The 24,671-nt window shown below is 40.5% G+C and overlaps 1 protein-coding gene across 4 annotated transcripts in view; it reads left to right on the top strand.

Moving 5' to 3' along the window:
- The window catches only part of shisal1b (shisa like 1b), a 101,001-nt gene that overhangs the window by 56,489 nt on the left and 19,841 nt on the right, over positions 1–24,671 (top strand). For 2 of the 4 annotated variants that reach the window (XM_031726291.2, XM_039615856.1), the window contains exons 2-3: positions 6,662–6,929; positions 23,930–24,135. In XM_031726291.2, coding sequence (XP_031582151.1) covers positions 24,069–24,135 — 67 coding nt within the window. In that variant the 5' untranslated portion in view covers positions 6,662–6,929; positions 23,930–24,068. Of the gene's footprint in view, positions 1–6,661; positions 6,934–23,929; positions 24,136–24,671 lie in introns of all 4 variants that reach the window. The other 2 variants (XM_039615857.1, XM_031726290.2) reach the window with 2 other exon arrangements.

Here is a 24,671-nt window from a genome sequence, read left to right on the forward strand (position 1 = left end):
ACTCCCTGGGGGTAAAACAGCTGCTTTTATGGTTAAATATTCAATAATTTCACTTACAAAACTATTACAGAAAAAAAATGTCCTAAAAATCACACAGACTCATTTCATGAGTGGCATTTAGCTTTGCTAAATAACTGAAATGATGTGTTGATTACACAAATCTTTGTTTTTCTCTTTCGATTAACAAGTATATGATATAATATTTTCCTCCTAATGAATGTTATATCATTTCTGACATTCAATTTTGAATACTTACCAACAGCGCTGTAAGATTTAACACAAATATGAATCATTAGATGAAAGAAAAAGCACCACAGCTGAAATGAAGGTTGGAAGCGTGACGACAGTTGCCAGAGTTCAAAGTTTGCACAGAAGGATTCAGAGAGAGCAAAACTATTTCAGTGCCATGACTGAAATACCAGGACTGATTTGTCACTTGTGCTGTTGGACATGGCATTGATTGAACATATGAGTGATTTACAGAAAAAAAACCTCCTTTGGAGGAGTGATTTAAAACCTGTCAGAGAGCCTTTCTGCTCCATCAGTATGGCTAAAAAGATCAAGGTTGAAAATGCTTATTTTGAGGTTTTACTTCATCACGATCCCATAAAATATATCCACTAAACTGTGGTCTTGCCCAAAGTTACATGATGCACAGTGAAAGTTAATTTCTCTGCATATAAATACGCATCTAGCCTCCTTCTCCAACTCTGCAGATGTTAAATGTGCTGAGAGATACAGCTCAGGATAAGAAGTATTCACCTTTTCAGTAGCTTATTATTGTGTTCATAAGGTTTGTTGTTTCTGGAGGAGGAAAAAGTGATTATCTTAATACCTTTCAGATGGCTGAGCAGTTTATGATTGAATCTTGTAATTTCTGATGTTAAGTGACACCCCATTGCTTTCAAGATGGGGTTTACAGCTTTGCAACAGGCAATGCTGCCTTCAAGGCAATTAAGAGAACACACTTTACTAACTGAGGGAAATCACACGGACAGCTACCCATTATGGGTTTGGCTAACAGAGAGCTGGGTTCTTTCTGTGTTTTTTGGCATTCTTTCCCTGCAGATTCTAATATGGCTTGGCAATCCTCTCAGATGGCAGCGCGGTCCCCGAACAGCAGCACCACTGCTAATGTTATGCTGACACTTGGACCCATCTCTTGCACTTAAATTGCTTCTGAGAACTCAGCCTTCGGGAATCACTGGACCTGGAGCCAACAGCTTGAATGGGTACAGCAGAGGCCCACCATGGCCCTTCACCATACTAATGACCCCTTGAGGGGATCTGGGGAGGAAAGAGGCGTCTGTGGCATCGAGATCCCATTTTCCTCTGGTCTGGGGATCATTGTGTCACTGCTGACTTCCAAAGTCACGCCTCTACCTCCCCAGCTAATTCCATCTGAACAGCCCACCTTAAAAGTTACCCTTTAAATGGCCACGTTTTCATTTTTCTTCATTAACCTTTTGAGTTAAAACCAAAACAAAAAAGGAAGAACTGCACCCCAATTTCTAAAACTGGCATTTGAAGATTGACTGAGTCATCAGACTCAGTCTATTATAGCATCTATATAAAGACCAGAGGACATGTAATGACTTGTAGGGATTTGAACAATTCCCTGTTTGTTGTCTGACCTTTATTTGGTGTGCTTAAGCAGTGCCCCTGAGAAGTGCTTGACAACAACATTCACTCACTTTATAGCCAGGAGACAATGTAGCATCAGCTGCAGGAATCAGGTTTATTGCCAGGCTGCATTTTGCATAAGAACCTGAACTCTGTTTTTCCAAAGAGAGAAAACTCTGCTCTTGAGGATGGCATTTCAAAGGGTGAAATAAGAAGAATCATGGAAAAGCATTTTTAAATAGTCATTTTCTTGCTCTCAGGGCTTATAATACAAAGCTAAGTTGAAATAACACTCCTCCACCCCACCCCCCCTTTTTATTTTTTGAAGATTGGAAATCACATCTGTATCAAATACCCTCTAGGTTTAATGGTGGACCGTGTAAGCTGATCCTCTACATTTACGGAGCCTCCTAAAAAGATTCAAAGAAATCTCCCGGAGCTTGGCTGAAAGGAAGGAAACCAAAGCTAGACAGAATAACTCGTATCATTTGATTTTTGCAGTTGAAGCGAGAGGGACACTGAACAGAAAAGGAAACTGCACCAGATAAATTAAATTCCACATGTAAGAGGGTACAGGTATGATGGGGGTGATGAACGGCTCCATGCTGATTATTATTGAGGCCAGGAGCTTGTCATGAATACAACCTGGCACCTCGCTACGGTCACTGACGCTCTCTGAGTACCGTCCAGTGGATAGAGACCTGGAAGCGAAAGCACCTTTGTTAAACCGCTGCAAGAAAAAATGATTGATCTATTTACAGAATAAAAGACTGCAGTGCATTGGCTGGCTGACTGACATTGCAGGCATTATTTTGTAACCGAGTGCCACCGGCAAACTATCCAAACAGCTTCCTTGCTTTGCATTTATTTATCATGCCCTCATTTCCTGAGTGGATGTGAAGCTCCTCAGTACTTCATAAGAATCGTAAGGGAAATGTGTAATATTTACTATCTGGGACAGTGGGTGAGTGTTTCATACAAAAAAGAAATTCTAGCAAGAATTTCATCATGCAGTAGCTCACTTCTGTGGCAAATGAAATGATCTTTTCAGTATAATTTTTATGCTTTTTTATTTTTATTTTACTTTATTTTATTTTATTTTGTGCGATGGCACAAGTAGTTAAGTAGTTAACACCAGTTGCACCAAATGGCACATAAGATGGCATGCAGATGAATGTGGTGAAGTGACCAGCGACACTTGCAAAGTCTATATCTCTCCCATGCATACCACCTCCTCCTGGCTGAACATCATACAGCCCAATCACCACACATCCTGCTTCAGGCGTCCACATAGGCTCATCCTCCTTTTCATAGAAGTTGGCAGTTGTCACAGCTGCCTCCTCCGGCTGCATGTGGCCACGTGTCTGGGAGCAACACCCACCAGTCTCAACAGCACAATAGCCAAAGTGCTCAATGGGAGCACTTCTTGCTTGCCCGGTCAGCAGGCCAACGTGCAGCATCCAGACGACGCGGCCATATGTTCATATCGTTCGACTCCCCGCTTTTGAGAAATTCTCCATCACTTCATCAGTGGTGTAACTGAGCGTTTCTGTCACTTTGCCTGTGGCGTGTTTGCCAGTATGACATTTTGACACTTTATCAACATAACTCAGGAAGCTGTCACGCTGTCCCCTGAATCACCTTTCACCGATGTCTGTGACCTGATTGATCCAACACTTCATGGGCGTATTGACCCAGTATGCACTGTACTCTGGGGACACACTTAAGCTCTGTGGCTGCCTTCACACAACAGGGACCAGCAAAGCTTAAAAGACAAGCAGAGTATCACAGAAACGGCACATTTTGTGACCGAGTTTTCAGTAACAAAATTATTTTGCCTTTACATATGACAATATATGCACACAACAAAACAAACATCTGTTACTTGTTTATTGTTTAGTGGCATAAAGCTGGGTTTAACAAAATCTCCCTTGAACTGTAGTTTTGGTCGTCTGCTACTATCAAATGTGAACGTGCCAAGAAATAGTTTGAAAATTATTCATATCCTCCTGAGGCCCGGAAAAATTGTTTTGATAATTGAAGTATTGTGGTTAAAAGAAAAACGTTACAGCATGTGGATTTCTGGTCAAATATATTTTTATTGCATGAACAACACATCTGAACACTGTTTAGAGGGCATTATTCTTTTCCCCCTGTGTCAGAGACATCAAGATCATTTATTACTTTGATGGACCGCCTCATCTTGAAGAATCTGTCTCGGCTTAGTCAACTGGCTATAACTAGGACCCAGTGTATCTGGATCCTAGGCTGTCTGAGTCTTGCAATAAGCAGATATGTTCTGAACAGTGTTTCCACCCTTAAAACAAAAAATGTTCTGGAGATGAGCACCTTCCTGTGGTTTGACATTTTTTTCAGAAACCTGGTTGCCCGTGTAATATTTTATGTAATCAGAGAGCCTCCAGGCTTGATGGTTGTGGTTTGTCCTGTTTTCACGTTTCAACCTATTTTCAACGGGGTTGAAAGTGAAGAGTGTAAAGAAATATATCATCAATGATACAAATCAACAAATGAAATCATTTAATAAACCAAACCTTTTGCTGATTATGAACTCGGTGTTTAGCCTCCTGGCACCCTTATATTATTCTGATATTTAGATTTTCTTATAGATAATTGAAGTATTGTTTTCTAAAGAAACATGCATCAAATAATATATCAAAACTAGAATTTATTTAAATTTTATCTTCTGTCCCTTGAAGTGGACATCAGATCTCTTGATCACAGAATGATATGATGGCTGAGTGAGGCAGACAGGATTTCATTCAGAACTGTGGAAATTGAGTCAAGTTTTCAGGAGATGAGGTGGAGGAGGGGTGGGCATTACAACAAGAAGGTGAAGGTACAGCCGGAGGGCATACCAGGTTTTGAGGAGCCTCACCAGGACCAAAGTGACAACACCTAAAGTCCATTATGGATAAGAAGTATTATGTAAGCTAGAGCTCTGAAGATGTTTCTTGACCAGTCCCACGTGGAATCATATTTTCATGGCAGCCTCTTTAACAGAGTTCCCACTTTCCAGCATTCTTCATTCTTTTCCTGCATATCAGTGACATGAAGATTATTTGAATCTGCCTCAACTTATTGAATAGGCTGTAACTAGGACTCTATTTTCTGTCTGATGTAATCAGACAACCACATTTAGTGGTTATCCTGTTTTCATATTTCATGCTAAAAAAAACTATTTCAACCCAATTTCAGAGATGAGCACCACGCTCTGGTTTGTGAGCTCTAGCATGTTTTTGTAAAACCTGGTTGCCTAATTTCTGTTTGGTGGTTGTGGGCAGCGTTGTCCTGTTTCATCCTATGTGTGTGTTTGACTGTGTGTATGTGTTTGAATTCAACTGAAGAGGTTTTCGTTTTTCCTTCTAGATATTAAAATGCCTAAAAACTTCAGAGCTCTACATCAAACAGTTCTTTTTATTATAGATGGTAGGTGCCTTCACACAGTCCCGCTCGAGCTCCTCGAAAGCTCGTATCTCATCCTTTGAGCTTTCACCTTCCTGCCGGTGGTTGTGGGCAACGTCGTCCTGTTTTCATGATTCATGTTCAAAACAGTTTAAACCCAATTTCATCAATCTCATTAATTTCATAAAACCCAATTATCTGCTAATTTTTCATCGTAGCCTCCCTTGTTGCAATAAAATGTGGAAGCTGCTGCTTGAAAAGAAAGTCCATGTAGTGTGTTAGTCAAACCCCCACAGATGTGGCATCACTGGAAAGCCCAGGATGTCCTCTTGTCAGTACAGTGAGGCTCAAATACATTGCATAAATTGTGCTTGACGCAGAGCTCTCAAAGCACGTCCTCCCACAGAGGACAAGAATGAATGGCTGGGTCTTAGGAAGATATTGTGCCCATTATCAAGATGGCAAATTGCAATTGTAATTTGATGCATACTGAACCACCTTATTAACATTTTAATGCTAATGATGAGAATGTTGATGAATTAATTATCTTTAATGAATCTGTTAATATTTTTAAAAAATATTTTAAAAGATGGAAACAGGAAGTGCTTGGTCTTTTGCTAACTGGTGAGTTAAATGAATGTTTTGGTCTTTGCCTTCTTTCTTTTGCAAATGACTGATGAATTTTTTGTTTAAACATTAAGACTATAATGGAAAAGACAAACAAACAAACAAAAAAACCCAACAAAGTCATACATTATCAATTTACTGCATGATTCTGTTCTATACTAAGTGATTAATTGGATCTGTGATGACCGAGTTGAAAAAGTGAAGTATTTTATTTATTCATCGGTTTATCTGTTCAAACCCAGAGATATTTCAGTTATCATGTTGACTAATGACAATATATGCTCATTATTACAAATGAGCTCTTTTCTTTTATTAGCATTGTCAGTACAACTGACTGAATGCAGAGCAGTATCAGATGATGGAATCATATATTAACCATGCAATTCTGTCTTTACGCAGTATATCAGTTAATTGCACATTTTCATTCTTTATACAGCCAAATTGGAGCACTGTCTACCAAACATGCAGTTTGTTTGTGTATTGGTTCTGTGTGTGTCCAAAATTAAACTGCAGAGCATTCTTTGTCAACAGAGTAACCTCTGGACAAGCGATGTTTAGAGAGAGGAGATTAGATTAACGCTTGCTCGGGCGCTAATAAATCTGGAGTCATGAATAGAGAGGGAGATTATGCCCGAAGGAGAGAGGAAGTAGAAGAGAGGGGATTTTCTTTTAAAAGAGCACAAAACTGCTAGTAATTTCACTCATGAGAGAAGTTGAGCAGAGAACTAACAGGAAGTCTTCTCCCTCAAGAGGAAACCAAGTGTTGTTACTGTAAAAACAGCTGACCTCGTGCCTTTCTGTCGGGAAGGAATGCATGCAGAGGAGACAGACAGAGAGATAAACAGGAATCATACAGTACGGAGGATCACCCTCCAGTGCAGACGCACGGGCTCCCTCTCTCGCTCCCTCCCTCTCTCACTTTTTCTCTCACTCGCCCACTTAGTATCATTTCATCGCTCTCCCTCCCTCTCTCTCACCACACTCTCAGTCGCTGAGCTCTAACGGATGGGGATACACCGCCAAGGAGGACTTAGGGGTGAGAAGAGTGTGTTTCTTCTCTTCTCTGGTGTGTTTTCGTTCTCTTCCGCCTGGCTTCCCTCATGAGCTGTTAATTCCAGCCCTGGTCCTGAGGATGAGGAGGATCTATTTGTGAGGAAGACGCAACAAAGGAAGAGAGAACAAGGAGCAACAGGGTGGCAAATTCTGCAAGCGGGAGTGAGCAAAAAGATCTTTTTTTTTCTCCAGGCTCAAGCAAGGTTGGTAAGAGAAGCTTCTTTTCATTGAAATAAACTGTGCCTGCTATTATTGTTCTATTTCTATTACTTACTTTCATTTCTAACAAGACATATTCAAAATATTTCCATCCCTCCTTTAGGGCTTCAGTTAACTGTCCCTGCAGAACATTTTTCTAAATTGAGAACATTTTATTTTTTTAAAAAGTGCCTAGAAACATTTGAGTGATATTTCTTTTTAACAAAGCAAGTCACCAGGTTGGATACTCAAGTGTCACTACAGGTCAAAACTACTGTGTAATTTCCCTAAGGCATACAGTACAATTCTCAGGTGGAGTCTCTCCTTAGCAAGGTGGCGGAGACTGAGCTTCAGGAAAAGGCGAGGACAGCTCGCTCTCATCGCCACCCCTCAGCTGTCACTTTACACAGGAGGCAATTAAGCGGGATTGGCAGCTGACGCTGCCGGTAACTTAGAAACAGGCGTGTGGGAGACACATGGTGGCACATGATAGGATTTAGAGGAGGAAGGAGCAGCGGAGGAAGGAGATTCCCTTTGTTCGCTCATACAAAATCCTGCTCCTCTGTGAAAAATCCTGCTCTCGCCTGGGTGTCTGAAACCTGGCCCACAGGCAGCTTTTATGATTTTGCTCAACAGTGAACATTGTTCAAGTGTGTTTACTCTTAAGGGTATGTGCGTAGACAGAGTGCGCGTGCTATGTGTGTGGCTGCATGTTTGTTCTAGTGTGCTTTGGATGTATTGAGTCTCTCAAGTCAGCCCTCACCTTTCATTACCACGAGTGGAAGAAATTATTCAGTCAAACAAAAGAAGCAGAAAAATTATTTTAATAAACACCACACCTCCCTTCCAAATATTGTGATTACTCTGTGAATCGTTGGGTACCTTTGGGTAATTTCTGTACCCTATGAATGAGCAGTTTTATAATTTGCATAAATAAATAGGCTCCCCAAGGACTCTAGCTTTGTTTAGCTTTTACTTACTTACAATATGTGACTGAAAAGTCCCTTTGAAACCTATGAAGAGCTATTCTGCTCACTATTTGTCACAAAACCTTCTTGCTGCTGTTTTCCAGCACTTATAGAAGAAGTGTGCCTTCAGATGCAAAGGTTGGCCTCTGTCTGGTGACAACAAAGGGGCTCTGATGGAGGCTTAAGGGAGCCGATGAGCCATGAAGTTTGTTAAATATTCGCCGTTGGGTTTGATGGGCAGTTTGATTAAAAATGTATTCTGGGAAGACGCCAGGGAACAAAGTATTGTGTTCCCAGTGTAAACACAGGTGGAGGCATGAAAGTGCAGTTGGTCTGGACTGTGCGTGTATGTGCTTTGACACAAAAGGAGGGCTGTTGCATCAGCCAAAGTCTACCTTATATTCATTTCAGTGACAGGAAAGTGGTGTGTTTATATAGAAACCCCTAAAGTGAAACATTTTGCTCTTAAAAAGGATTGCCCAGCAGCACACTAGAGCTTTGTGTTTAGTCCTGGACTTCACATGTTTGCGTCACTCACACACAGTCTCCTCCGCAGGCAAGACAGGACATAACCATGACCGTCAGTCATTACTTGAGCACAATTTCCTCTGTCACCTTGTCTCAAGCGCACCCTGCCACTCCACTGCGCCTCACAGTTGAGTCCATCGGTGACCAGCTGACTGTCCCAACTCAGAAAAGTCATTGACTTTGAAAGGGTACTGATGCGTGCATGCTGCGTACAGTATACACACTCTTATTTCACCAAGGCATATACTTGAATACACACATCCATGCACAAAAGCAGACACACACATACACGCGCTCACATCAGCAGAGGTGGAGCAAGCAGAGGCGTCGTGACCACTGGCTTGGCAGGAGCCCTCAAGGTGAAAATTTTTAGTGAGGAGCATTTCAAATTCAGAACAGATGATCAGACCGGTGTTGAAACTGCAGAGTAGCTGGCGGCACCAGATGCAGACAATCTTTTGGCAGAGGAGGACTTTTTGGTGCCTGAGTCTCAGACATAAAAAGTCCGAGGCGCTGAGCTGAAATTAATACAACTGTGGTGTTATCACCGTGTTACGGATGCTGGTTCTTATCGCGGTCCAGATGAGGCACAAAACCTCAGCTATACGACCGTCATCGCAGCACACGTAATTCAGCCATGTATCTAGACATAACAGAGTGCAGACAGAGAAGGTTATTTAGAAGTAAACACAAAGTCAAACGGCGTTTCAGAGTCTCTCTCTGGTCATCGTGAAACTGATGTGTATGTCCCACTAAATGGAAGACAGCTTTGAACATTGAGCACTGAGCATAAAATACTGGGTAATATTTACTTAATATAAGCCAAGAAGCTACTTACCAGTTCTTTGCCATTAATTCAGTTCAATTCAGTTTTATTTCTGTAGCGCCGAATCACAACAAGAGACGGCTCATGGAGCTTTATATTGTAAGGTAATGATCCTAAAATAATGGAGAAAAGTACCATACAGAATGTCACAATTTAAACTCAGTAATAAATCTTATTTGAATATCTTCTAATTGCTTCCCACATCCTGAATTCCAAAATAGACATATTCTGAAGGTGCAAAGACAAAAAAAGCAGCAAAAAAACTCTGAAGTGAACAACACAGACGCACAAAGAGGCAGAAAAGCTCCACTGAAGTCAGCACCACTCAAAGTTTACAGGTGACTGTAACAGCGTGTCATGAACTACAGGTCAAAAAACAGAAGCTGTCCTGCACAGTTAGGACAATGTTCATTATTTTGTACTTTCTATGTTTGATAAAACAACAGAAAAATTAAAAAGGAGTAAATGGGACTGATTAAAACTTACCTTAGTTAAACTGTGGTCATAAAAGAAAAAAAATGAAAAGAAAAAACTTTCACAGGTAGTTTCAGCTGTGCGTTAGATCAACCTCGTCCCTCTCTTTGAAATCTTGTTTGCGTTAACATTGAGGTGAATTTCCGTAATACTTTTCTTGTTAAAGGGCAGCTACAAACCACATTGCTGCCAATTTACAAACCACATTGTTGCCTGTTTGACATTTGTGGGCAGAACAATCTACAGGTGGCAGTGGCCACATGAAGCGCACACACAGGCCACAAAAAATAAAAAAAGAATGGGGAAAAAAAGGTTTATTTTCACACTGTGTGTTTATGTAAAACGTTACAGTTTTACCGGTAAGTAATGATGATTATAATCCCTGATTTAACTTGTTGAATATTTTGTCCAAATGTGCCCAAGCATCACATTTTTATATTTTAGAAGCTGTCTTGATATTTTTGCCTCGACGGTTAAACGATTACCAAATTGTTGGTAGTAAATCTTCGAACAATCCGCAGAGTCTGCACTTATATGCACGATTGAGTTGGATGTGAATACTGCTTGCGAGACGGTCTGTCTTTATTTCACTGAGAGTTTAGTAGAGCCAATTTTAATGTTAGAGTGATATGCACACAATCATTTTCTTTCATTATAAGTCAAATTACATTCTGACTGTAGGCCAGTCTTACCACACTTTCAACCCAAAGTAACTTCTGACCACATCATTCAGGTACGCTCGAGCATGAAAATCCCTTCGGACATTTTCTTCTAGTTTTGATTGCCTGCTATTTGAATCATTTCACTTCAGTGGTACTTAAAATTAAATACGACTTTTAAAAAAACACCTAACCCAAAACACTGATCTACTTTTTACTTGCACGCTGAAAAGAACAAAGACTTCTATTTGATGTTCCAAGTGGACTCGATGCCCTTATCCACTACACACCCTGCAAAAAAGAAAAAAAAAAAATCATGAACATTTTCCAGCTGTGAGTATAACTGATTAATATTGCAAACAGCATGCAGCAGTAGCAGCCAAATAATTACACTGTCCAACCCAAAATAAACAGCAACACGTAGTCACTCGGTGAGCTCAGAAATGTCTTGTTTTCCAATCTGTGGTGCAGAAAACTCTGCATTTATTTGGTTAATCCGGTCTGTCGTCAATAAATCTCTCTGTACGGTTTGCGCCGAGTTCCCCTGCCCTGTTTTGCCTCCGTGTATGTGTGCATAGTGTTTTTATGTATGTTTTATCTCTACATTCATCTGTTTTTGTGCGCTTGTTAGCAAGAAAGTGTGTACAGTATGCATGTATACGTTTCTACAGCTGAGTGAGTAACAACATAACTGAGCCCTTGCATGTCCGACTTCCCCTCCATATCAGAATCCACTGATAAGCAGGGGGGATAATAATCACCACTGAGATAATAAGCAGAGGCCTTTAGAGCAAAACATGGCCTGTGCTCATCAACTGTATGCATTCACTTTCCCTCTGTGTGGCCCCTGTTGTACTTCACTTCTGTAACAATGCCAAGGGCGGAAAGCCAGAAGTCTTATTATATTACTGCTAATATCAGTAGCTTGCTTGTAACTATCTGCATCCTGATCCCTTTGTGTGGACATAAACATGCACTTTTTTACTCGTATGCATACGTGCAACTGGCAAAAGGCCCGTTAAACATTTATCATTATATATAAGCACTAATATGAAAGGGTGAATTTAGTTTTTTCCTTCACATCTGTGCCTTGCTTTGAGGTTTGTTGCGCTGTATTGTTTTTTTTTTTTTGTCTTTTCCTCCCTCAAGGGGGGTGGGGGCGTTTGGCATCAGGAAGGCATTTCCTCTTTTTTTTCAGCAGCTTCTGAAATTAGAGGCTGAAAGAATAATCGAATAAGAGACAAGCTGTTGAAATTCAGAAGCAGGTTCACCCAGTGGCTGTTTTGAATATTAATGCAGTGTTTGCTCTGTGTATGTGAGTGTATCTCCGGTCAACACAAAAGGGAAGAAAGAAATCACATTAATGCAGACTCCTTTGAGCATTAATCCGGCTGAAACAGTTAAAATCATAGATGAGTGATACTTCACAGGAGAATAAAGGAATACTTGGGGAAATCAGAGGTTGGGAAAATATTAACTTGAGGAGACTCATTATTCAAATTAGTATCCGTGCATGTTTATTCCTGTACATAAAAAATAACCAGAATTTTTATATTGTAACATTGTCAGTCTGTGACACCTTAGTTGAGGGTTGTAGTATAGACATTTATATATCCTTTGGCTTTTAAACTCATCATATAATATGATACCTAAAAAAACAAATTGTGTCACCAATCTGGTGTCTGATCATCGATTAAACAATGCACATCACACCACCGAGTAAACATTAGTGTATTTTATTTAATTAGCACTTGCATCCCTGCAGCCACAGTGACCTTTCACCACCAAATTCCCATGCGTTCATCTTTTAACATTTGCTCCAATTTTAAAGAAATTCCCTCAAGATTTTTAAGAGATATTAAATTTACAATAAGGGGAAGATCTTTGGTATGAATGGACAAAAAAACCCCTCAGACCACAGCTCTCATTCTCAGAGGTAATCTTAATATTGACTTATTGACATTTATGCATGACCTCATACTTCTCAGTAATTGGTGCAGCAGCATCTGACCTCTGACCTTGCTCTTGTGCTTTAGCTAAAGCATGTGGATGCTTCATTGACTTGAGTTTAACCTCCAGTTCAGCCTCTCCACCGCATCACCCGTGGATCAATGTTATTACGTGACTAGTAACGAGTGGAAACTTGTGGTGATCGACATCTTTCCACGTAAATCTGTGTTGTTATTTAATTACAATGTGTGATCCACTGTATCATAAACCTGAGGGGAAGCTTAATCAGTGAAATCAAACCAAATCTACTCAAAACCCTAATCACCATCAGATCATTTAGAGATTTTGCGAACAAAACCTTGTGTATTTACTTCCACTTGAGGTGCGCACTCCAGATGTAGCAACTTTCGACGAGCACAGTAAATATAAGATAAGAGAGCCTCTGTGTCTTTACACACTGTGCCTATGCTGTCATATAAAAGCATATGTTATTTCACAGTGTTGTAAATAAGCAGCAGAGAGAAGGAAACTCTTAGAGAGTTCAGACAGAAAGAAAACAAAACGGAGCTGCATGGGAAAAAAAATCTTAGTAAATGTGTGACACGGGGAACCAAAGCCACGTTTGAGAGCAGCGAAGAAATTTGGTTTAGGAGCATATTAAAATAACTTGCAAGTGCAAGTTGTTGTTGTCATGCACTCAGTTGTTTTTCCTTCGCAGACACACAGCTTTTGATTTCTACTGTGGTAGGAATCCTGCAGTTTTAATGACGGCACCAGGTTTGAGTCCTGGTACACATCTACATTTTCCTCACCTCATAATAGGAATCACCCCAAATAATGGGGGAAATGGAGAGCAGTGAAGTCTCCTGCTCTTAACAGCCTCCATATGTAACCATATGCCTGCCTGACCTCCCTTCCTCAGAGGTGTTACAGGAAGAGGGAGCAGCTGTGACAGACAGCTGCGATGCGCTTGGAGTGAACAAAGGGTTAAACGCTCAATTCAGACGCTTGCAGACGATAACGGAGCCAGAGGTGCAGAAGAGCCTCTGTCACTTTGGCTCAACCATGCAGGAAAGAGAAAAAGCTTTTATCACCAGATAAAATGAGCGTGTTGAAGTAACGGTATATAAATTCATCAGTGTCAACGAGAAGTGGCAGATAAGGAGACTGACAACAGCTGAGCACACAGCTTCTGGATTATGTGCACTGTTCTCGCAAAACAGTAACTTTTCTCATTGACGTTAGTTGAAAGATCAAATAATGTCAAAGTGCACATATATAATGAGCTAAATTCAACCTCCAAGTTTAGATGCATTTTTTTATGTGTTTGTGTGTGTCGGAGGATTAGTTAAGCATTACTTAAAGTAAATGTGTTTTTTTGCAGGATTTCCTGTAACACGTGGACTTCTAAAGGTCTTTTCTACTCCAACTGAGCACTCAAAGTGCTTTTTAAAAACTATACAACATGTCTCATTCACCCAGTCACACAGACATTCATACTAACATTTTTTCTATACCTAAGCACTTTGTTTAACATTCATGTACATACTCACAGTCACTTGCATGCAACGGGGGCAACTCGGGGTTCACGGTCTTGCCCAAGAATGCTTTGACACGCAGACTTGAGTAGCCTGGGAAATCCTATCCTGACTGGTAGACCACAGCTGCACACATCTTTTAATTTTTAAAAGGTACATGCAACAAAAGCCTCAAACAATACCCCCATTATAAAAATGTCATTCCGTCAAATAGATTATGATTTTTATAAAGGCACTGGGACGGCCACACTAGAAAATGACAGACTGGGTCCTCGGCGAGAGTATTCATGTGCAAATCTTTACTGTAGGTCATCCTCACTCAATGCCTTCCTTTTGGTTTGCCTTTTAACTTGTGGCGGTCCTTATTGTTAAAAAAGAGAATATAAGCGATGCCGCCTTTGTTACTAAGCAGAAAATGCATGAATATGGATTAAGAGGTGTGTGTCTGTGAGAGATTGGGCTTTGTTTCTTAAGTCAGCTACCACTGAGCCAGGGGCTTTTAAGAAAATGTCACGCAACCAATGTGTGTGTAAACATTTGTCTGTATTGTAGCATCACACATGTGCATATGTGCTCACAGCGCTGGCAGACATTACGCGCTATATAAAGCCTAAGTATAATCCATGAGTCATTATGGCTCAAATGACTGTAATTTTTAATTCACCACGATATATAATGCTTCACTATAATCCTTCTCGCCAATAATGACGAATATTTTAAATAAGCTTGATCGCACCCGCCATATTATCAGTGAACAGCAGCAGGTAACTCTTCATTCTGATAATAAATCCATTCACAGTCTCAGGAAATCAGTTCAACAGAACCGTTTTGCAGACGTGTCGGGGCTTTTAGCACAAAGTTATAATATTAGAGCTTCGAGTTGAACTCAAATGGCATTTAGGGAGCATTTCAGGACATAGTAGGAAGTTATTATTCACAAAAATCTGCCAAACGTATGCAACCTGAGGTGAGTTCATTCTCTGTGGGTCAAAAGCAGGACAGTCTCATTAATGAGGTGTAATCCCACTACGATGGCCAGTCAACCAACACTTCCAATAACGATCGCTGGAACGGTTCACAAACGGTTTCTTGCGGTTTAAGATTTTTCTAACAGGCTATATAAACTGGCTGCCAAAACACCATTAGCATTTGGAAGAGAAGCAGTGGGGAGTATTATCCGTTCTCATCTGAGGTATTCTTGGCCACACTATGTGAGGGTGTGCATGACCACTGCCCTTTGCGACCTTTGGGACCTCCAGGTGTTTGCAAGCGCTCCGGATGTTTACAGTGTATCTGTAATGGCTATTTTGGGGTGAAGTCGCATGGGGTTTGACCTCTTAAGACTTTTGCTTGTGGGGGTTATCTGAGGGTAAAGCTGCCCACTTCGTTAAGTTCAGTGTGCTACTTTTGGATCTGACGCGACTGTTAAAGTCACTGAGGATTAGTGATATTTTCAGGCAGTGTAGGTTAACATGGGCAACCAAAACTTGTAAAGTAGCCTGGTTTATTGAATGGCGTTGAGTCATTGTTTAAAAATCACAGGGATTACGAATTGTTCAGACAATGTGCACGGAAATATGTTAGTAAACATTAGCAAACCTTGAGTTTGTGTCTTTACCATTTATCACCATCACACATGGAAACCAAAGTGCCAGCTTTAGGGCTAGTGTTGCCTCTTTGTCATGTTGGTCTGTGTAATTAATACACAGCAAAAAACATCAAAGTGATATTTTTATATATGTCATAACTTTCTGCTTCATTTTTTGAAATTCCCGCTGGGATATTAGTCTGCAAGTAGGAGCTATTTTAAATCCAGGGTCAGGCGGATGATGATGGGGAGCATTTCCAACAAAAAAAAAGGGAAAGAGCCCAGAGTGGGGTGTTTAAAACAAATCCAAACAAACAATGCTGGGTTTTGTCTGGGAGATACTGCCGTGTCAGTCTGCATCAGAGACACCAAAAAAGTCCCCAGGATATGTCTCCCAAACCCCAGAGCCAAACAAGTCCAGTTATTCTGCATGAGTCACAGTCTCGCTACCAAAGAAAACTGAATGCGAGTGCCAAAGCGCGGATGCGTTGACAGATGAGGACTTTGCTGCCTGCTGGCGGCTCAGAACTTTGATGGAACGGCAAGTGTTGGGAGCTGCTGCAGAACAATTCCTGGAAGGCGTTCTGTGGCCTTGAAAGTGATTTAAGGGTGACAGCTACTGTATCTCAGTGACATTTAGCAGTCAAACTCAAGAACACCCAGTCCTCTGAGTCGCTTGATGAAACCCAAATTCTCAAAGCTATAGCGGCAGCAAACTCAAATCAAAAAGTAAGTCTGAAACTGATCCCCAGTGTAGTTATTATTATTATTTCTTGTTGAAAAAAAAAAGATGAAATATGTCAAACGTTAGAGACGATATTAAACAAACAAAAGCGGCACATCAAGAATACAAACAATGCATAATAACTGATTGAAAAACTTGGTGAAAGACACCAAGCACTGCAGCTGCTTTCCTCATTATGTAATAAAGGTTTTATCAGTTGATACTTAACCTTAAGTGTTCAGTCTCTTCCAAATGCAGCATCAAGTGAGCTGTATTCATTCATACTGCATCACATGGAAACAAGATCTTTGTTGTGATCTGCGTTATGTTAGATGAGGTTCCAAGAATTCTCATCCCCCCAGCTGACTTCGAGACCTTGATTGTGTAATGAATTCAACTTATTAGACTCCAGTAGCTGTCTCATTAGTCTCCTCTCCCTCTCTGCATGCATATATTTATTGCCCCGTCAAAATTATTTGTGAGAGAATCACCCTGTTAAATTCCCATTTGGTGCAGAGGAGACCTTTTTTCCTGTGAGTTAGGGTTTCCCAGATTTCCCAAGTGCTTAAATGTACACTAATTAGCCTTTTCTGTGTTGTTTTTTCTATTTTGTGTGACTAAAGCTTAAGAAAAAGTATCACATTCCTTTTCTCCAACCTCCAAAGTTGTGATATTAGTTGTTTATTCAACTTGAGATGTGGCTGGAGCAGTGTAGCGAGAAGCACTGAGCAGTGATCAGATGTGTTTGGAGCCACTGCTGGGGGAGGTTTATTTCCAGATGGATGCTGATATTGCCTTCCTCAGAAATACCAGCCAGAAGTCTTTCTATCTACAATAGATTAGCTCAACAATATAATGCGGTGCTGCCGTTTCTGCCAGGCGTTATGAAACTTTAAAAGCAAGTTGAGTTATAATTCTGGTTATAGTGATGGGGGAGGGGGTGTTCAGACAAATACCTCTATTATTTTCCAATCTTGCTTTGTAATTCAAATTGATGATAAATTAAGGGTGTGAGATAAAGTGAACGTAGAAGGCAGAATGGTTTCCATCAACATGACAGCTCTCAGCAGGTAGATGCACTGTGTGCCTCCACAGACGCTAGTTTGATTACAGTTGTTCTCTCATCTTCTGCTTGTGTTATGCTAACAAACCATTACCAAGTCAGAAACAGAAACAGACCACCCATGCAGCAAGCTAGGTGCGCTTCACAATAGCCGAGGCTATTATGCTGCCGTATCGACCAAACTCTCCACAACAAGCCCTATGGCAACACTGCTGTTGTTCCTCCCTTAGCATATTTAAGGATTTTATGCATTCATTTCCTGTCCACCACATTGTGGGTGGTAATTACTACAGGCTACACTCTTCCTTATGTCCTCTGTGACGTTAAGGTCTCCCAGGCAACATCCAGGCTTTAGACGAAAACATGTTGCTGCCGCCTTTGGGCTTTATTTAGAATATTTGACCTGGAAAATTTATTCAGGTGACGGCTCATGTAAACCGAAGAAGAAACTCTGTTCATCAGTCAAATTCATATCTGCAGACCCGGAGCTCAAAATGATGCAGTACAAATAATTGCTCTGATCACTTTGTAATAAAAAGCTGTCAGATCAAAAAAAGAAAAAAGAAAAAGGCTCCTGAGAGAGTATTATGGGTAGTTGTGTGAAACGTACTTGAATGATGAATCAAAAACAACCTTGTTGCTAATGTGACGCTTGCTGTGTAACTGTAATTTTTTTTAGTGTTTATTTCAACCTCTTGTGATTTATCGAAAGATATATTTAGGATTACTGAAACAGAAGATGATGGAGAAACTTGTCCTTTTACCTTGGTCGACTGGCTTACGTTACAAAGTCAGAGCCATTGGGAGAAGCTGCTTTCATAACTGCTTTCAAGGCCATAAAACTAAATGTCATGCTTCACTTTAGGTATTTAGATCCATCATTCAGTACTGTTAAAGATGCAACCTGCAATCTGAAATGCTGTCTGCAGCATATCCCCAAACATACACTAAAAACCTCTCTCTTTTCATTCCTGAGGTCTGTCCTGGGTAGATAACTCTATGCTGAAGCAGGAAAAAGTTATGTTTTATAATAGGAGATTTATCAATATATACATATTGATGGACGACTGGGCTTTTTAGCTGCAAGCTTTTACATATCAGGACATAATCCAAAAAATTACAACATCAGATGTTGTGAAAAACAGAAAAAGCACCTTTAGCAGCATTAACTTGAGTTAATCATTTTGTGCATGACTTCGATAGTCTCTTTTTGTTTTGTTCCACTCTTCTTTACAATGTAGAGACAGGCCATTGAAAAATGTCGGTGTAGTACTTTGATTCTTCTTTTTTTTTAGCCATTCTGTTGTACATTTGGTGCTGTTCTTGGTGTCAGCATCCTGTTGCATGACCCACTTTTTCCCAAGCTTTAACTATTAGACAGATGGTCTGCCATTTGACTCTGGAATACTTTGAAATACAGAGGACTTCATAATGAACTCAAGCATCACCGTGCTTGATTGTTAATATGAAGTGTTGGTGTGGATATGCTGTGTTTGGCTTTCAGTAAACATGGTAAACATAAGTAAACATGCATTAAGGCCAGACTTCTCCACTTTGGTCTTGTTCCAGAAGTCTAGAGATTTGTTTAGATGCAACTATTTGCTCTATTCCACTAGTACCTACTTGACTCGGCTTAACTTTACTCAGTTTTTAGGGTTTTCTATTAGGTGGCAGTACCTTATATGGGTACTTTATTAGTGTCTGCATGGCCGGGGTTCCAAGTGAGCTGAGCCAATCCAAAATTGTGACGTCAGCAGACTGCAAACCACTGATTGGACAGTCAATGGTGTCACTCGATGAGTTGTGAGAGCGTCTTCTTCACAAAAATCAAAACTGCTATTTTTGAAACTGGCTGCACAAAAATCAACTCCATGGTTCCCGAGTGTGGCAAAAAGCAACGCCTTGACGTCCTCCATTGTTGTGTCGCATGCAAATGACATCACAAGATTGATGTTTACGTTTCATGACATGCCCTGTACTTCATCTGAGGTTATATTTATCTAATGCTGAGCCCTGGTAAGGACCAGATTATTTTTATTATGTCCTTATACATAAAACCTTAAAACTGAAAGAGGATGCAATTTCTTTCCTGCAGACTGATTTTATGAGCAAAGGCGGTTGATGTTTATCTTTTTTATGCATTGTGAATTAAAAGTACTTTATACTTAATATTTTTTTTAAAAAAAACTTTAAAACTGCTCTTAAGTAAATAAATAAATATCCCAGACTACTGGTATCCTCTAAGGACAGGGGTTTTTTTTAATCATCAGCTGTGTCACATGTTGTACATGTTCACCAGTCATTGCTTTTAATGATTTAGGCTGCCACTCCTTACTGACTGATGCTGCACACAGTTCAGTCCTCTGTGCCAATGACAATCATTAGATCACAGCTCTAAATCTCCTGACATGGGCTCATGTCCTAATGGAGCACTGTCGGGCTTCTGAGTGAAGCTCTAATGCCATCAAACGTGAATGAAATCCAATTTATTATGATGATAGTCAAAGGGAGCATCAATTAGGTAGAGGGCTGCAACAGAATGTATTTGGACGCAAGCCCATCTGCAGACCCACTGTCACTTAGCTATTGCTCACTATTCCCCTTGTGTGAAGTGGGAGTCTCATCTCTAAACTGTACTTCACTGCGGATGCTCATGTGTTTTAGGGTGATTGATAACGCATATTAACATGGATTAAGGGCAAGCAAAGCAAGAGAGAGTGCATTTATGGGCTCTGAGGAAACTCTAATAATGAGACACAGAGGGCGAATAAATATCCAACTACTATCACCCATGGAAGAAAAAGGTTATGTGAATACTCAAAAAGACAGGCCTAAATGTTTCGTCTAAAAATAAAGTTAAGCTGTAGAGAGGAAGACGGCGAGAGAGAGAGAGAATTGTAATGTCGAGATTTTGCCTTTACAAACTTGAAAGCTTCTCAGATAAGGGACACTGCAGGCCAAAATAAATAAATAATGATTTTTAGAAAGCATAATAACGTGTCGCATACTTTAAAGTTAATGTTTGAACAAAAATAAGACTCGGACAAGGATGTTCATGAGACAGGCCCCGCTTATCGCTGTGTGTAATCTCCAAATAGCCCAAAAATCTTCCACTGCGCTTTTCCTCATCAAACTTCTGACAGATTTGGGTCTCCTGCTGTGTTGTGATGAAAAGTGTGCTGCTAGCTTCGCAGTGGTTACTGCAGCAATTGGTCACTTAATATTTGCTTCTGTTCTCAGCGAGTAATGAGGAAGATGCAGGCAGATAAATGAAATCTGCATGCTTTTTCGTAGAAATACAGTGTTTCCCCTCAGAACAGCTTTTACATTTACTCAGAGTGGGTGTTTCCATGGCCTTTATGTACATTTTAGTTTTATTTGAGACATAAACAAAGTATCTAGACCCTCCATCTGTGTCGTGTGCCTGTTCAGCTGAACAGTATGTTCTATTTTAAGTCCCAGGGAGCTATGCACTGTGTGCTGTGCTGTGTGTGCCTGTATACATGCACTCCTGTGTATTTACAGTACATACTGTGCTTCACTACCATCAGACTCATTACACAAACCCTTGAACATTTACGTCTTCTTCGCAAACAAGCCGTGCGCCGTGATGCTGTGAATCTTGCCCTTTTATAGCCTGCACAGCATAGGGAGCAGGGTGACTCCATGTGAATATACAAGAAAACAAGGAAATAATGTATATAAAAGACCACAGCAGTGAGTTGGTTGTGGGGAGTGGGTTTAGAAAGTATGGGAATCCCTCGTTATACTTTACATGCTGTCATCTGACAGTACACTAAAGCTTTCACCAGAAATAAAAAGACTGGAAAAAAATATACAAAATGCCACTCTAACAAGTCTCCCGGGACCTCCGTTGCCTGGCTTTCTGAAGAAGGAACAGCTTTTCAGATCAAAAAATGCTTTAAACGACTTTGACAGAAAAAGCTTGCCGTGCTTCACTTGCAGCTCATAGTCTGTCCATGTGGTCCACAGTAACTTCATTGTATATTGGAATGGTTATGCACAGCATTTATTCCTTGATCTGGGATTGAAACCTTTTAACACATAGGAGATGGGGCAGTACCTGTGACAGAGAGTGGGATTCTCCACAGTGTTTGCACAGCTTTAATTTCTTCTAAAATATTTGTTTAGCCTCTGTAGCTCAGTTAGGGAGCGTTATGTGTTTCTCATTAGCGCATGACCTCACACTCACATGCTTACATGCCATATTTATAAAAAGCAATAGGTTGTGTCTCAGCTAGATAAAGATAATTGTATACCTTATTAAGGTTATGGTTTATCCAGCCTGGAATAGGAGCGTATGTCTTCTTAAGGATAGAGTCTACATTAGAGTCAGTCTAATCGTATTGCTGCTCCTCCTGAGTGTGTGTCCATGTATGCAATTCAAGATAGCAGGCATTTTCTCATCTCTAATCACGTGAGATTTTTATCACTTGAGGAAAAAAATTCTCTTTTTGTGCCATTAGCAGAACTCGTGTGACCTGCTGGGGAAAAACATCTTTTCCTCTCTTATTAACGTTGGATGCTTGTTAACTGGTGTAGGCTATCATGCTGCTGCCAGTACTGGCGTTGCCTCCCTTTTTAAGTCTGTTAAGGTCAACAGCAATTTGGATAAAGGCTAGGTATTTCAATCTGACGAATCTCTCTGCCCTCAGGTTACGTTGAGGTTTCGGTTTTTCATGAATGGCTTTGGATAAAATCTTAAGCTCTGGACCTGTGAAAGACCTCTAATATCTGAGGCCTGCATTTTCCGCTTTTACAGCTCCGTAAAACTGACAAGCTGACCTGACAGCTTTGCTGCTTTCTGCATCAATTGCCCGAGTGTGCAAAAAGGTGTTAAAGGTGTAAAAATTGCCAAATGCTATTTACTCCACAGCCAGCCTGTTTCATCCTCACTCTGTGATCCATTGTGTACCAGCTGCAAAACAGGCCGTGCCATTGTAAGGAATCAACTTACAGCACATTTTCAAAATTGACGTATCTCTACATAATTTTCTCAGTGAGTTTTGGTTTAAAAATAAGGGAGCTGAAAGATTTGCACAAAGTATTCCACAGCACATGTTGACATCTTTATATGACTACCAAAGCTGAAAAATATTCTGTTTACTTGAAAAATTACAACATAATAACATAATAACATTTAATTAATTGATGCTATTCAACTTTCAAAGACCAGAATGGAAATCTGGAACGAATGTTGAGCATTAGTCCGCACAAACATTACCTCACTGTGAACCCACTCATCAGCAGATGTGGCTACTCGTGTAAACTCTTGACCAAAAAACAGAAACATAGCTTGTTTCTGACCTCTAGCAGTTTGTAAATCTGACCTGGTGAACATTGTATGCATATTTCTGATAAATCGTTTTTGGCTCGTAGGCAGTGCCCCACCACTAGCACCATTTCTCTTCTGACTGCGTGTGCTCATGTGAAAGAAACAAAACTTTCCAGTTGCCCTCCAAATGGAGATGTATGTGCGCCATACTTCGGAGTGTTACCAAAAGAGCTTGAGAAAAAAGTCGGAGGTTGGTGATGCAACATTAGACTGGCTTTGATCCACCAATAAACTGAATTCTTTTTATGACAGGAACACTGATGGGCCTTCTACACCCCTGTTCTTGCTCTCTTTGCTTAGTTTCTCCTTCTCTGTCAGCCTCTGTCAGGTCCTCAATAATTTAGGAGCCGAGCTTGTAATATTTTCCAACTAGCTTGTGCAGAGAAGATGCTTAAGTTTCTCGGCACATACACGCAGCTAAAGCAATCTATGCTCCTGGTACATGTTTGAATGAAGTTTACATTCAGAAAAAATGGGATCTTATAGGTTCGGGGAGCAAATAATGGGTGTTTCTATGTGAAATTTGCAAATGGTTCATATATAAATTATCAGAAACATCAACTTAAACGAATGCACAGAGAGGTACTATTTCTGTGCACATAATGAGGCTATTAAAGCAATAAATAAAAAAAAAAAAAACAGAAACAAGTGTGCCTAAGCGAAATGTACTGCCACCCCATTAATCTTACTTATCATCAGTAGAGGGATGACTACAGCGAAGCTTCGAATGGTGATAATGTGCAAGAGGAATTCATGAACCCCCACAATGCATCACTTGCAAGCAAAGTGCTCTACAGCAGCTCTGCAATCACAAAACTTTACACTGTGCTGAAAGAGCAGATTCTGTGCAATTCATTAAATATTTGCTCTTCTTAGAGCACTGTACTTTTAATGCATGATATGTGCAGTTTTTCCTTACTGCAACGCATAGTTTATAGAGTTACATAACTAACACGTCTAGTTTAAGATGTTCTTTTAATCTCTGTCAAAAAAACGTCAGTTTTATTAGAATCAACTAAACAAATGACAACAATTTCAGCTCAGGGAAGTATACATATTCATGATTATTGCTGTAATTTACCATGACTTATAGACAAGAAAAAGCAAGCATGGAACAACTTTTAGCCCCAGTGTTGTCAGAGTGCCAGTTTCAATTAAACTGAATGCCCAAGCGGTCCTGTTATGTAAGCCTTAGGACAGATTTCGGGAAAGGCATCATGGACGCTCACTGCCAGACAAGCTGTCCACACAGTTGGATAGAACTTCCAGAAATCCAAATCAAATATCTTAATCTTTTCTCTCCCCCCCCCTGCTTGTCTTGTTCCCATTAGGAGCCCTGACTCTAAGAAGCAGCCATGTGAGAGAAGCTGTCAGCGAGCAGAGGATGCCCACGTCCAGCTAAAGCAGCCCTTCCCCCTCTCTCCCCCCACCCTCCTGCTCCCTCCCTTCTTCCTACATGAGGACAAGAAGATGACTATCTCCAGCCGGCAGTCCTTCAATGTCCTGACGGTCATCTTCCTCCTGCTGTCCACTGCAGGTCTGTGAATTTAAGTCATAGCCTGTTTTTGAGTCTGTTTATCTGGCCCTCTGCAGACACTCAAATCAGAGTTTCAGGTAGTGTTGCTGACATTACACATGCCCTCAGTTTCTACAAACTTTGGATTTCCCCCAAAACATAGGTCTCAGTCCTTTGCATGAGAAGCCACTGCAGTGTTGTAAAATGAATTCAGGGAACAGAAAGACTGATGTTGCCATGTGATGGGCAGAATTCAAGTCAGACACATTTAACATTTGGGTGCTTTCAAACATTTACTGCCAAGAACTTACTTTTTTTTGGCAGGAAAAGCACTGAACCTTAGGGTGCTCTCTAAATGAGGCCATGCAGCGTAAACTGTAAAAGAGAGCATATTATAACCCCAGAAGCTACAAAGAAAAGAACCCAGCCAACACATATCTCTTAGATATGAAACACACATTATGCAGGAGGAAAAAAAATATGCCGACTCAAGTCTGAAAATGACAAAACAGGGTGGAGGATGAATAGCGAGAGCGAGAAATCAGCGCTATAGCTGG

This window comes from Oreochromis aureus, linkage group 7 (assembly GCF_013358895.1).
Source record: "Oreochromis aureus strain Israel breed Guangdong linkage group 7, ZZ_aureus, whole genome shotgun sequence".
In the NCBI taxonomy this organism is placed as follows: domain Eukaryota; kingdom Metazoa; phylum Chordata; class Actinopteri; order Cichliformes; family Cichlidae; genus Oreochromis; species Oreochromis aureus.